The sequence below is a fragment of the Centropristis striata genome, chromosome 6 (genome assembly GCF_030273125.1).
Source record: "Centropristis striata isolate RG_2023a ecotype Rhode Island chromosome 6, C.striata_1.0, whole genome shotgun sequence".
In the NCBI taxonomy this organism is placed as follows: domain Eukaryota; kingdom Metazoa; phylum Chordata; class Actinopteri; order Perciformes; family Serranidae; genus Centropristis; species Centropristis striata.
In genome coordinates this window covers 20037820-20051125 of record NC_081522.1, presented here as the reverse complement: position 1 = coordinate 20051125, position 13306 = coordinate 20037820, and the positions used below count along the sequence as shown (strand labels likewise).

Genomic DNA, 13306 nt, shown 5'->3' with positions numbered 1-13306 from the left:
AGCAAGTCTATAATGTGTTAAATTAGCTGCCTAATAAAAGATACACAGACTGTGTTTTAAAGACTTTATTTGTTGCAACACTACAAAAACAAAAAATACATTCCTATCGAATATCATTTGACTAAAATATAAAAATAAATATTTTCTTGTTTTGCTCTTTAATACTCAATCATGGGAAGAAAATATCCCACGTGCTACACGTAATACAAAACATTTTTGTATTGTACAAGTTTATTGTGAGTCTGGGAGGTGTGAAGTGAAGATATGTCCTGGTGTGGCAGATGTGGCGGGGACGTCAGAGCCTCAGAATTCAGTCAAACTGTCGGAGATTAAATTGGCTCCGTGTGTGGTTGACCATGTCTCGAAGTGCCACAAAACCAGACAGGGACTGGTTCATTCAGGAATGAAAACAGTTTAATTAATTAAATAAATAATCACCAAATGATTACATCTAGAAAATCACACAATGTAACAAATTATAACGTATTACTGTAATGTATATGCTGATTGGCAATGGTAGAATTAGTAAATTGTAGTTTTTAAAAGGCATGTTATCCTACCTGTGTGAGTATAAATATGGCGAGAACTATGTGAACACCCCTCTCTAGTGGCTGTATGAGAATAGCTTCATTGAAGAGCTGAAACAGAATCAATGGAAGTTGTAGTAGGATGCTTAGCAGCCAAAATCCAGCCAACTCCGGAACCTTACACAAACACAAACATTACATGAATTAAAATTTCTGCCTTGTACTCTTACTGTGGTTTGACTCATTCTATTTCAAGTGTACCATTCTGTTTGTGTAATGATGCACCACCTTTTCTTGCAGGTTTCCAGCATAACCGAGATAGAGTCTAAGAGCCTCAATTACAGTCATCACGACGAGAACAGTGACAAGGATGAACTTGTAGTGGTCTGCCAAGGCAGGATACTGGTAGAAACACAATTACACAATGCAGTTAAATTAACTAAAGTGGAATTAATGTTCAATTCAAATGGGCTGCCAATTAAAATAAATGCCTGTAAAAATAACAACCAGACCAACTGACCGTAACAATAACTTATTACATGTATAAAACTTTCAGGATAATTTGTTCACTTTGTTGCTTATTCTAATGTCATAAATCAGCTTTTATTTTGATCGTCAAAGTCAAAGATACTTCAAAAGATCAAATTTTAAAAATCGAGTCACACCTGCCTCAGCATAGAATCAGCAACAATGTGAGGTGTGTGATGAGAGTTCATTCTGTATTTCGTCACACTGTTAAAAAATAATTGCCTAAGTCATTTTTTGTCAAAATTGTTTTTTTTGCCTAAATCATGTCCTAATGACGCCGGCCACCTATGATAAAATCCCCTTTAAGATAATGGCCTATGTCAAGTGTGTGACATAAGCGGATTTATTATTCCTACGTCAAAATGAAATGTGACTTAGGCAATTTTTTAACATGCCTTTGTGACTCAAGCAAGATATGTTAACACTTTATTTTGAAAGTGTCTACATAAGAGTGACATAAACATGACATGGGATGTGTCATGAACATTAATGACACTTTGAAGTAACATTAATGCTCATGATACTTGTCATGTCATGTTTCTGACAGTCTTGTGTGACTCTGATGTAGACACCTTCAAAATAAAGTGTTACCATATCTTGCTTAAATCACAAAGGCATGTTCAAAAAATTGCCCAAGTCATTTATTTCACTTAAGTTACATAATTTACACACAGTGTTATTACTATGCCAATAGCCATCCTTTGTTACAATTTTTTGAGTGAAATGACCAATATATGGGCTTAAATTTGTCTCATTAATACTTGTAAACACACAGGGGGTGATCTACAAATATTTTTGATTTGCACACGTGTTTTGCTATCCACAAATACAAATTTCTAATTTGTAACTTGTATTTTGGTTTTTACAAATACGAGTGTACTTGTAAATATATTGTGTTTTTGTAAATACACAATTTTCCATTTGTAAAAACAAAAAAGCCATTTGTAAAACTGAAAATTCTGCTTGTGAAGTGTGATTCAGCATTTGTGGATCACCAATCACACACACGCATCTCTTTCCTCACTTGCCTATTTTTGAGACGTTCTTGTCGCAGATCCACACAGATCCACAAGCAAAGCCCCTGGCTGCAGCCTGCAGATCAGGGCGGAGCTCAACGGACGTTGAGGTGGGTGGAGTCAAACGTTGAGCTGGGTGGAGTCAAAAGCAGTGGAACTTCAGTCGTTTAGCTCCGGTGGATTAATGTGAGGAGAACATTGCAAAACTTTTCAATTTAATCAGAGATAGAGGTGATGATAACTGGACAGAGTTAATTATGGACTATTTCACCGCACCGGTAGGTGATGAGACGAGAGAGAGACAGCCGGACCTCCGACTAGGACGCGGACGGTCCGGCTAACGTTAGCCAAGATAATGCCGGAGAGAGTGAGTTGGGGGAAGATGAGGAGGAAGATATTGCGCTCATGGAGGAGCCGATGGTAGCATACAATGTCTCTGACTGTAGTTATCTCAACGAGGACGATGTTAAAGAGACTGTGATAGCTCGGGAGTACAAGTGGAGCCGCAAACTTCACAACAGCGGCGCCTGTTAGCTGCTGTTTACCGGAGGAGACGTGAGAAGACGTGACCTAGTTAAAGAGATGACTGATGGTACGTGCTTATACTTTATCTACACGATCCTCTTTTTCTCTGTTAGTAAGGGCTAATAAAATCACTAGAGCAGGCTAAGAAAGCAGCTAATAATGCTGTGTGATAACTATAGTGTGTGTAACGTTAGCCCAGGTGTGTGTACTCAGGTGTCTACTGTCTCCTATAAATTACAGTTTCATTCACTCAAAAAAGTGTTGTTTCTGAACATAATCCAGGCAGTGATGACCTTATCACCACACAACTGAGGCTAATTATTAAACAGTAATATACAAACATAATTTGTAGGAGACAGGTTTGCTGTGAGACACAAAGATGAGGAGATATTTAGGCTATAACAAAATAAACAGCCTAAAGTATGGTAAAAGTATAGTAAAAGTATTGTTTAAAAGTTCTGATATGGTGAATCATAACCTGTATGGTGAATATGTTATGTTTCTGAACATGGGGCTGTATTGAATCCTGTGCTACAGTCTGTCTATCAGTGAATGATCATATTGAAGCAATAATACAGAAATGATCAGGTCTCATTCAACAATGATTCAATGTGATTTAGCCAGCCTAAATGGTTTGTGATGACTGGATTTTTCATTTATGCTATCTTATTTTGTAGATGAAAACATTTGGTCCATCTTGTGAAGCTCCATACGACTCTGTCAGAGGATACAGTTTGAGAAGCAGCAACACCAGAGGACTGCCTGCTTCCTTGATGCATGTGACAGTTTAATTATGAAATAATAATAAACAAATATGAAATAATATAAAATATATTCTGTATTATTATATTAAAAGGGCCATTGTCTGTATATATATTTTTAATTGTATGGATATGCACTTGTAAGTAACTGTAAGTAAATGTGTGCATGTGGCTCGATATTTAATATTTTATAAATATTATTTATATTAATATTTTTTAAGTATTATATTTAAATACCCATCATATATTCTGTATTACATCATATGTACAGTATATTTTTTCATACTTTGTCATTATTGTATTCCATATGTTTTGGATACTTATCTACATGGGCTTCTAGGCCTGTACTGTGTTGTGTATTGCTTTGATTTTTGAATTTATTGGTTTATGTTGTTTAATAGAGGGGTTTTGCTGTGATTTTTAATTCAGTTATTTACGTTATTTTTTAAATATGTTATCTTTGATTTTTAATTGTGTTCAGTTCAATAAAGATGATGTTAAAGTCACCTCAGTCTTTGATCTCTTACGTAAGTGGTATAACCTGATGTACAAAGCACATTCACCTTGTCAGTGTGTCTGACAGAATTTTGCTAGTACAAGTAAAATGCTACAAATGACACATCATAATAGCATTATAAATTAGGATAGATAAAGTTTTAACATTTATCAAAATAAACGATGACCCATATTTTACTAGAATTCACTAAAGGCAAAAAAAACTCGACATTAGACTTCAAAAGGATGCAAACTATTTTGGCATGATGAAAATGGGAATGACAACAGCTTTTTAAAGTTTTAATGGCGCTTCAAACTCCCTTATTTGTCATTTGATGCATTTCTCACATCAATATTAACATTTGCACAACAGTTAGGCTAGTTCAACCTCCTCAACATTTAGTCATTTGTGCTCATCATATTAGCAGTTTCTCCTTACAACAAATTATAAATGCTTTTGGACATGCATTAATTGCTTTCATACAACTCTCTGCTGTTTTATAACATTATCATTGCTTATGTCATGTCAGTCAAAATTAACTATACTTGTGAATGCTGAATAGTCATTCCATATAAAACTAATAGTCCTCATTTCTTTACTTGAGTCATTACAAACAAAAATATAAATATATATATGCTCCTTATTTGTTTATATGCGGCCAGTAATAACAACCGAACGGTGCTTCGCGCTGTCATTAATAAGTGGTGCCGTTGAGTAAATCTAACATACTCCTCCAGCTCTACATTTGACTCCACCCAGCTCAACGTCCGTTGAGCTCCGCCCCGATCTGCAGGCTGCAGCCAGGGGCTTCTTGCTTGTGGATCTGTGTGGATCTGCGACAAGAACGTCTCAAAAATACGCAAGTGAGGAAAGAGATGCGTGTGTGTGATTGGTGATCCACAAATGCTGAATCACACTTCACAAGCAGAATTTTCAGTTTTACAAATGGCTTTTTTGTTTTTACAAATGGAAAATTGTGTATTTACAAAAACACAATATATTTACAAGTACACTCGTATTTGTAAAAACCAAAATACAAGTTACAAATTAGAAATTTGTATTTGTGGATAGCAAAACACGTGTGCAAATCAAAAATATTTGTAGATCACCCCCTGTGTGTTTAGTGTTTAGCAAGTATTAATGAGACAAATTTAAGCCCATACCAATAAATGTCATGTGTTACACTTTTGGTGACGTTTTTTGTGTTTCCTGCAAAACTTGAAAAAAATGAGTTAGGCGATTATTTTAACAGGGTGACGATTTAATTTAGTTTGGAAATATAAAATTTACTTTATATCGTCTTTTAAGTATTAATAATAATGAACCCGAATGCTCCCCCTTTTGGACTGTCTGATACTTTCTTATTTATAATAAAAACACATTTCCAGTACTTCACATTAGCCCAGTTTCTTCACTGCACTGTATCTCACTTTCTCTCAGAATTAGCTTACCTTGAGGTGCAGCATTACAATTTCACTGATCCACCACCAGGGGAAGAACCACATGTTAAAGTATAGGGACATCTGGAGGTGGAGACTAGACAGAACCCGCTTGTCTGAAAACAAAAAACAACAAAAGACACACTGAATGGACACACAACCTACTTTAAGCAACAGCTACTGTGAAATGATGCTAGAGACAAACAGCAAACAGCCCAAAACGCTGCTTGTCAGCTATTTATGTTAACATCAGAGCTAACTCGTTCATAACGTTAGCTGCTGCTGTGCACTCTGAGTTTACCGTGTGGAAAAAACGTGTCGTTCTCCTTTGTGAAGGGCTGAGACCGACTCTGGTCAAATAACACATTCCGGGAAAAGTCTTCTAAACGTTTTCTGATCGTGTCCGGCAGCTCCATCGTGTAAAATGCTCCCTGTTAAACACAAACATCCCCAGAGAAAGAGGACAGCCTCTTCCTCACTGCAAACATATCGTACGCTGCCGTCGTTTCCTTGGATACCAAGGAAATCTCGCGTGAAAAGTGTCCTTTGTTGCTTCATTCTATTCCTAAATTGTTTCCTCGTTTAGTCCCTTAAAATGTTTAAATGTGACACAAAATAAAGGCACAGACGAGATATGTTTCTTCTGATATCACACTGCTAAATGATGATGAAATGATGAAAAGCATATGAGATGTTTTGTACTGATATTGGGCTGAAATGTTCCCAAAACAGCTATGTAAAGTTGTCACCAGGGGCTGTTTTCAGTAAGCACACGTATCAAGGAGCCCAAATTCAGAAATCGTTAACAGATTTTTTTTTAATTTATGCTATATGAGAAAAAAATCTGCTAACTGCTATATATGGGGTAAACTATTGTTAAAGGTTTTTATACCAATAGATCAGTTTAAATAGATGTTTATGGAAAAACTTCTGGTGGTAATCGTTCTACAAGTAAAAAGTAGGCTCTACATTCATTAGGAAGTTAGAGATTTGATTTTTGAAATTGCTATTAAAGGTTTGTAAAAAAAATATATATACTTAACAACTATTCAGAACCCTTTAGTGACTCTTTTCCCAAAAAAGCAACTAGCAAAAACTTTTAAACTTTTGCAACTTTTCTGGTGTTATTGGAGGCTTTGGGAGACTTGTTCCTACTCTTCTTAACAAGTAGCAGAAGCCGTCCCAAAGCACTCACAAGTGGCCCAGTCCTCCCGCTGCAGTCTCTCCCAGCTGCCCGTGGCAGGTACTTTTGGCAGATCTTGGGTGGATCATCTCATTTCATTTTACTTAATATATTTGATAAAATGTATTAAATATGAATGCGTCCTTGATTTTGAGGCAGTTGTTTAAGTAACTTTAATATAAAAATGTTTGAGATAGAATCTACTTATTTCACTTATTTCACCACTTTAAATCTCATAAATCTGCACTTTTTTTTTCTCGTAGATTTGCCACTTTAATCTCGTCAACTTTTTTACCATTTATTTGAGATTTTTTGGTCACAAATTTGAGATTTTTTTTCCCACAAATTTCTAACTTTTTTCACCGTTAATATGAGATTTTTTTCTCACAAATTTGTAACTTTTTATACCGTTAATTTGAGATTTTTTTCTCATAAACTTGTTTTGACCACATTAAATATAATCATTTAATTGACACAATTGTCACTTCCTGTTAAGTTGTTATTAACTTAACTTGTAACGTAGTTAATTTAATTAATAATATTGCGTGCAATCTGTTGCCTCAATTTTATTGAGTAGCTATTGTTTATCTTTTTTTACTGTGCAAGCCACAGCCATAACAGTTCACTAAGGGGAAAAGTACCTAATGGAAAGGCATCTTTTTTTGCTTAGGAAGGTTCCTATCTAGGTTAAATGACCCTGAAGTATCTAAGTGATGCTCGTGATAAGAGCAATTCTCTAAATGCTCAGGATAGGTGCATCAGAGCTCCCTTTCTTATCCCCTTTAATATAGTGTGTACAATACACTTGTGGTTCATGACAGCTGGCCCACAACATTAACATCCATTGTTGTATGATTATGTAGCCGAGTGTAAGTGCAGTCACATTCTCTTAGTGCCACTGTTTCCTATATCCTTATGAATTCTTCATCCTACCCCTCATGACCTTTTCCACCAAGGCCATCAAGTGTTTCGGAAAAAACAAACATAATTTTATTTCACATTGATCACTTCCGGGGTTTATGAGCATGCTGTGCTGTCTACATACAACATTTTTCTCTTTTGCTGCTACCAACTTAAAGCACCAAAGAAAGAACATTTTAAATTATACTCATTGGGGGTTGAAGATTTTCTCTCAGCTAATTGCCTGTCTGAAGTTTGATGCTGGGCTGAAACATACAGTTCATCAGAACTGAAAAAAAGATAGACCAGATTAAGTTGGGTTATGTACTATTGTTCTACACTGACACTCACTGACCAATCAGCACAGTCAGTATCTGTGCCAATGAGAATAATCTGCCAATAAGCCACTCCTTTCACAGAAGAAAAAATGATAAAATCACATTCACTCAGAAGTCCCGCTCAGTTCGAGCGGGAGAACATGGCTTGCAGTAAGGAACTTTTCAACTGCTCCATCTGCTTAGACTTACTTAAGGAACCTGTGAGGATCACTTGTGGACACAGTTATTGTAAGAAATGCATCAGTGCCTACTGGGATACAAATAAAAGAAAGAGAGATACAGATAGATACAGCTGTCCCCAGTGCAGGGAGCCTTTCTCCCCAAGGACCGGAGAGGAACACACTTTAAAAAAACACAATCTGATTCAAGCCTCTTCAAGGATCAAAGAGAGCATCTGTGTCCGTCATGACAAACTTCTGGAGATTTTCTGCCGCACTGATCAGCAGTTCATATGCCTGCTGTGTAGGATGGAGGAGCACCGAGGCCATGACACGGTGACAGTGGCAGCAGAACAGCGTGCAAAACAGGTAATCCACTTCAGCCCCATGCTTAATTCATTTACTGCCTGTACTTTTAATGTGGATGTGTAAAAAAGCTCCTGGATTTGTGTTTCAACAGATTGAACTGGATTGGACCCAACAGGAAATTGCTGACAGAGTGCTGAATTCAAAGGCGAAAATAGCGGAACTGAAGCAGGCTGCAGACTCTATAAGAGTAAGTGCAGCCATAAGAACAGGTCATATTTCTTATTTTCAAAGTGTTTATACATGATAATAAAGTTCCTAGTTTGCAGAGAATGTGTGTCTATTCTAGTCTATAAAATATGTTTGAATCTAAATAAATGCTAGAAAATGACTTTATTTGAAAGGAAGAAACCATGCTGCAGGAAGAATATAAAAATGTTTTTGGCTTAAAATTTTGGTCTAGCTGAGGGCAAACAGGAAGCATGGCTCTGCCCAAATTACTCATTGTTCTGAGTCATTTTACTTACAACATATCATAGGTCTGCATAACAAAAATGATTGACATGATTAGAAACTGTAAAAATCAATCAATTTTTCTTCTTGCAACCCCTAAGATTAATCTTGTGACCTCTTGGAAGGGTCCAGACCCCCAGGCTGAGAACCACTGTCATAAACCACTATTACACTTTGAAAATTATTACTTCAAGTGTTCAAATGTTTTGGTGCATGTTTCCTATTAGGACGCTGCATATGAGGCATGCGATGACTTTGAGCAACTGTGTGAGGAACACATCCGCTCTGTGGAGAAGAAGTGCTCTGAGATGAGAGAGAAAATTGGAGGTGCAGAGAAAGCTGGACTGGACCGGACCAACAGTCGTCTCAAGAAACTGGAGCGTGAAGTGTTAGAGCTGACGAGGCAAAAAAACAAACGCAATCAGCTTTTACTAACAGATGACCCCATTCAGTTTCTGCAGGTGATTATATGTTAATTAAGTGTTTGTAATTATATACCATTTTGTATCTCTTTTTTTAAGCTAAAAAATTGTTTGTGACATAATGTATTTGTTTGCCTTTGCAGGGTTTCCAGGCCCTGGGTGACCTCCCTGAGTCCACACACTCACATGAACGACGCGACCTGACAGAGTTTGTCTCTGCACAGACAGATAAACTGAAAAACATGTGCAACAAAGAAAAGAAAGAATTATTCAGTCATTCTGAAAATAATAAAGGTAATTGTGCTAAAAAATTGTGTTAAAATCTTTAAACTTTATCATTAGTTTGGGCTTGTTAACCTCCACGAGTGTTTTTTTCCTTTTCATTGCAGTGTCATTGCCAGTGCTCAAAACTACATCAAGGAAATACCATCTGACCAAACATAAGGGTAAGCATGATGTTAATTCACTTTGCACAACATTAGCAACAAACATGAACACTTCATAAGCTAAACACGTGTTTCATCTTTCCCTGCAGACAGAAAGAAAGAATTATTCAGTCATTCTGAAGAAAATCTGGGTAAGTGTGACGAATTTAGATCTTTAAAGTTTATCATTATTCTGAAATCTGGTTTGTTTACTTCCTGTATTGTATCAATAGAATGATCAGTCTTTATTCTCTTTCCATCACAGTGTTAAAAATGCCAAGACTGCGTGATAATGCAACATCAAGGAAATACCATCTGACCAAACATAAGGGTAAGCATGATGTTAATTCACTTTGCACAAACAACAGCAACAAACATGAACGCTTCATAAGCTAAACACGTGTTTCATCTTTCCCTGCAGACTCCACAGTGGAGGTGGATCCCAACACTATAGCTGCATGTCTTTGCTTGTCAAACAGAAACAGAGAGATGTCATGGGGTGAGACTAGCCAGGCTCATCCTGATCACCCTGCCAGATTCACCGTCTACCCTCAGGCTTTGTGCAAAAACAAGCTTACGTACAGCCACTACTGGGAGGTGGAGTGGGATGGTGGCAGTGTTGATTTAGCTGTGTCGTACAAACGCATTGAAAGAAAGGGTTCAGGGAATTATTGCCGTTTTGGCCACAATAAGATCTCCTGGAAATTAACCTGCACTTCATCTGGCTGCACGTTTTGGCACAATAATCTTCACAAAGGCCAGATTCCTCCGGTTCTCTCCCGCAGAGTGGGCATACACCTCGAATACGATGAAGGAACGCTGAGCTTCTACAGTGTTTCTGATTCTGACACGCTGAAAGTGTTGCACCAAATCAGGACCACCTTCACTGAACCTCTGTATCCTGGGTTTTCTGTTGATTTAGGCTCAACACTGAAAATATGCAACATCTGAGCTACAGTTAAACATGTGAGCTTCAGGAATTCCTTCCATTTCTGATTCAGGAGAAGAGTAGGAATGATATATAAACATATGGAAAGTTTTACATATTTGAGCGTGCTTGATTTAAGGTAATTCAACAAATTTGATATTGTTTCATTTTAAGGCTTTTGTGCTTAAACACATGATTTCATTATTTCATTTTCATTATTTACAATGTAATCATCTTCTGCAAGCCCAAAATCAATCTGTATTTTTAATAATCAAACAAATCAATCAAGAGGAGTGTTTTTGCTTTAGCTTAATGGACTAAAGACAAAAGCTTTATTTTGGTTGTGTTTAAAAAATAATCTGTAAATCATGAAAAATTGCTCAAGAAAAGATTCCAATCTTAATGTTTTGTTTTTATCACAGTCCTATTACTGCTGTAATAAAAGCAATAAAAAACAATTTAACAAAATTAATGAAATAAAAATAAAAATACAACATATTTTTTATGGGGTTTTCTTTTTTCTTTCGAGCCATTGTAAAGTGAATTACTGTCCCTGTAAGGTGAAAAAGAACCTAGTTCTTTTCAAAATCCATCCTGACAACTGGAAATGTCTCTGTGGCCTGATCGGGGTTCCCTCAGCTTTGAGGAGGTAAGAATTAAGACTCTTATGAATTAATGAACTTTGAGGCCAATTCAACAAAAGCCATAAACAAGGGGAAGAAATGTGAACTGTTTCCAATTAGAGTCAGCCCATTAACATTCTTCCCCCTTTTATAGAACATGAATAAATGAATGATTAACCCTTTATCAGGCAAATAACCATATTTGGTAACTTGAGCTTCAGTAAATTATACAAGATTCAAGCTTTCCTTTATTGTCATTGTAGTAAAAACAGTATACAACTAAATTTAATATTTAAAAAAAGACATTCAGACATTACGCATATATAATAAGTAGTCTAAAAAGATAATAAATAGTTTAAAGGTAAAAGATAAAGTGGTGATGGATGCAGATGATGTGTTATTGTCTATTTAGGGTTGCTGTGGGAAAGAGACTATAATAAATATAATAACAATAATAATAATAATGACTCAATTGACCTCGATTTGCAATATAAAAATGAAACATTTTGCAAAAAGTCTTGTAATATCCTCCAATAACACTTCAGGGTTGACATTTTCAATTTCCAGGAGTGCCCTATAAAGGGTGAATAACAATGATAATATACGTAATGTGTAGAGCACCTTTCATACACACCATGCTGCACAAAGTGATTTATATTGAAAATAAAACAGGAAAGAAGACCCAATTCAAAACAATTAAACAAAAAATTAAAATGATTGTGTAAAAGGGCTCAGAACATTATGATAAAGTATATGAAGACCATTCCCAGGCTCAATTATGTCATATATATCAAGTCATAAGTTGTTGCAGCAAATTTTGGGTTGATAACATTTGTTACAGATTGTATGCGTTTTCACTTGAGAATGGATAAAAGTGGTTCAAAAAATAAATCCAAAATATCACATCAAGAAGCCAAGAGACACAATAGAAAAAGTCTTTACCGTGATTTGGCATCTAAAACCTAGTAAGTGCTTCTCTTCTGAAAACCCCCTTATTGTCATTATACCTAAAGCCATTCATTCTTTGAACGCTCTAGGTCTTTGTGGTTATAGAGTTTCATGAGGCTGTGATAATCCTAGAGGTCACAGCAGCTCATTTTATACAGTGAGGTAAAGATTTTTAAAAATGCCCTTAATGCAAAGAAATAACTACTGTGGGAACTAAAATCATCACACATGAATACAATTGGGCTCATCAAAATCCACAAGAAGAATTCAGCAAGGCAATAGCTTTTTAACCCTTTATCGGGCGAAGAACTATATTTGGTAACTTCAGGTAATATTTTGAGAAAAAAGTTGCAAATTTACTAGATTAAAGTGGCAAATCTACAAGAAAAAAAGTTGCAGATTTAAGAGATTTAAAGTGACAAATCTGTGCGAAAAAAGTCACAGATTTATGAGAAAGAAGTGGGAAAAAAGCAACTTTTCTTGCAGATTCACCACTTTAAATCTCAGAAATCTGCGACTTTTTTCACACAGATTTGTCACTTTAAACCTCTTAAATCTGAAACTTTTTTCTTGTAGATTTGCCACTTTAATCTAGTAAATTTGCAACTTTTTTCTCGACCCCATTTTGATATCCACTGAAGTTACCAAATATAATTCTTCGCCTGATAAAGGGTTAACATATAATGTAAAGTGCCATAATTTGCATGAGTAACAAAATAAATAAAAAAACAAGCAGCCGACTCTTTGTTTAATCCCTCTGATGATTCTAAAACTGCGTCTGCTTCCACTTGATAAATTAACAACCTTCATATAATGTCTGAGCTCCACATTTAAACAGCTGCCAAAGCCACAGAAATCTAAAGTATTAAACATAAACTTTGTAATTAAAACTAAAATGAAGTGAAAATTACACATTTACCTGCCAAAAACCCGATTGACTGTCATCAGTAAGTGTATTGAGGTGCAACTTTAACCTCTGAGCAAATATAAGTGGTTATAATTTAGTATCTTTGTTAATTAAAGTAATAGGGCTCAATTTAAAAAAAAATCTAGAAATGCTTTATAGCATTCACTATAGCGGGAGATTTTATTTATTTATTTTTATCTTAAAGATACTCTTTTTTTATTGCTCTTAAATCCTAAAGACTGCTCTACACACTACAAACATGTGCTCCAATTGATGGTTACAAACCTCAACTAAAGCTGGGTACTTTTACTCAAGTACAGTTTAAAAACCTCCGCTTGTGGTTAATGTTGAATTATGATCCTA

General features: G+C 35.8%; 2 protein-coding genes across 3 annotated transcripts; one reads left to right on the top strand and one right to left on the bottom strand.

Moving 5' to 3' along the window:
- Window positions 1–88: 88 nt before the first annotated feature.
- Window positions 89–5792, bottom strand: tmem17 (transmembrane protein 17). 2 transcript variants are annotated; one of them, XM_059334986.1, is made up of 5 exons: window positions 5594–5792; window positions 5305–5408; window positions 816–929; window positions 561–638; window positions 89–388 (listed from the first exon to the last, which is right to left on the bottom strand). In XM_059334986.1, exons 1-5 carry the CDS (start codon window positions 5706–5708, stop codon window positions 311–313), a joined length of 489 nt encoding a protein of 162 aa, XP_059190969.1. In that variant the 5' UTR covers window positions 5709–5792; the 3' UTR covers window positions 89–310. The 2 variants fall into 2 exon arrangements, with proteins under 2 accessions (XP_059190969.1, XP_059190968.1); XM_059334985.1 differs by having other exon boundaries at window positions 561–704; window positions 5594–5782.
- A 2061-nt stretch (window positions 5793–7853) lies between these two features.
- On the top strand, window positions 7854–10778 carry LOC131973027 (E3 ubiquitin-protein ligase TRIM65-like). The gene is made up of 6 exons (XM_059334862.1): window positions 7854–8240; window positions 8332–8427; window positions 8918–9151; window positions 9256–9406; window positions 9502–9558; window positions 9959–10778. The coding sequence occupies exons 1-6, from the start codon at window positions 7854–7856 to the stop codon at window positions 10486–10488; spliced, it is 1455 nt and encodes a 484-aa protein (XP_059190845.1). The 3' UTR covers window positions 10489–10778.
- Window positions 10779–13306: the final 2528 nt, after the last annotated feature.

Coding starts and splice junctions, on each gene's coding strand:
- tmem17 (XM_059334985.1), bottom strand. CDS start 5,708: ATGGAGCTGCCGGACACGATCAGAAAACGTTTAGAAGACTTTTCCCGG. Junction 705..815: donor CTGGAAACCTGCAAGAAAAG/GTGGTGCATCAT, acceptor TGTTTGTGTAAG/GTTCCGGAGTTGGCTGGATT. Junction 389..560: donor CCATATTTATACTCACACAG/GTAGGATAACAT, acceptor TGAATGAACCAG/TCCCTGTCTGGTTTTGTGGC.
- LOC131973027 (XM_059334862.1), top strand. CDS start 7,854: ATGGCTTGCAGTAAGGAACTTTTCAACTGCTCCATCTGCTTAGACTTA. Junction 8,241..8,331: donor CAGAACAGCGTGCAAAACAG/GTAATCCACTTC, acceptor GTGTTTCAACAG/ATTGAACTGGATTGGACCCA. Junction 9,407..9,501: donor TCATTCTGAAAATAATAAAG/GTAATTGTGCTA, acceptor TTTTCATTGCAG/TGTCATTGCCAGTGCTCAAA.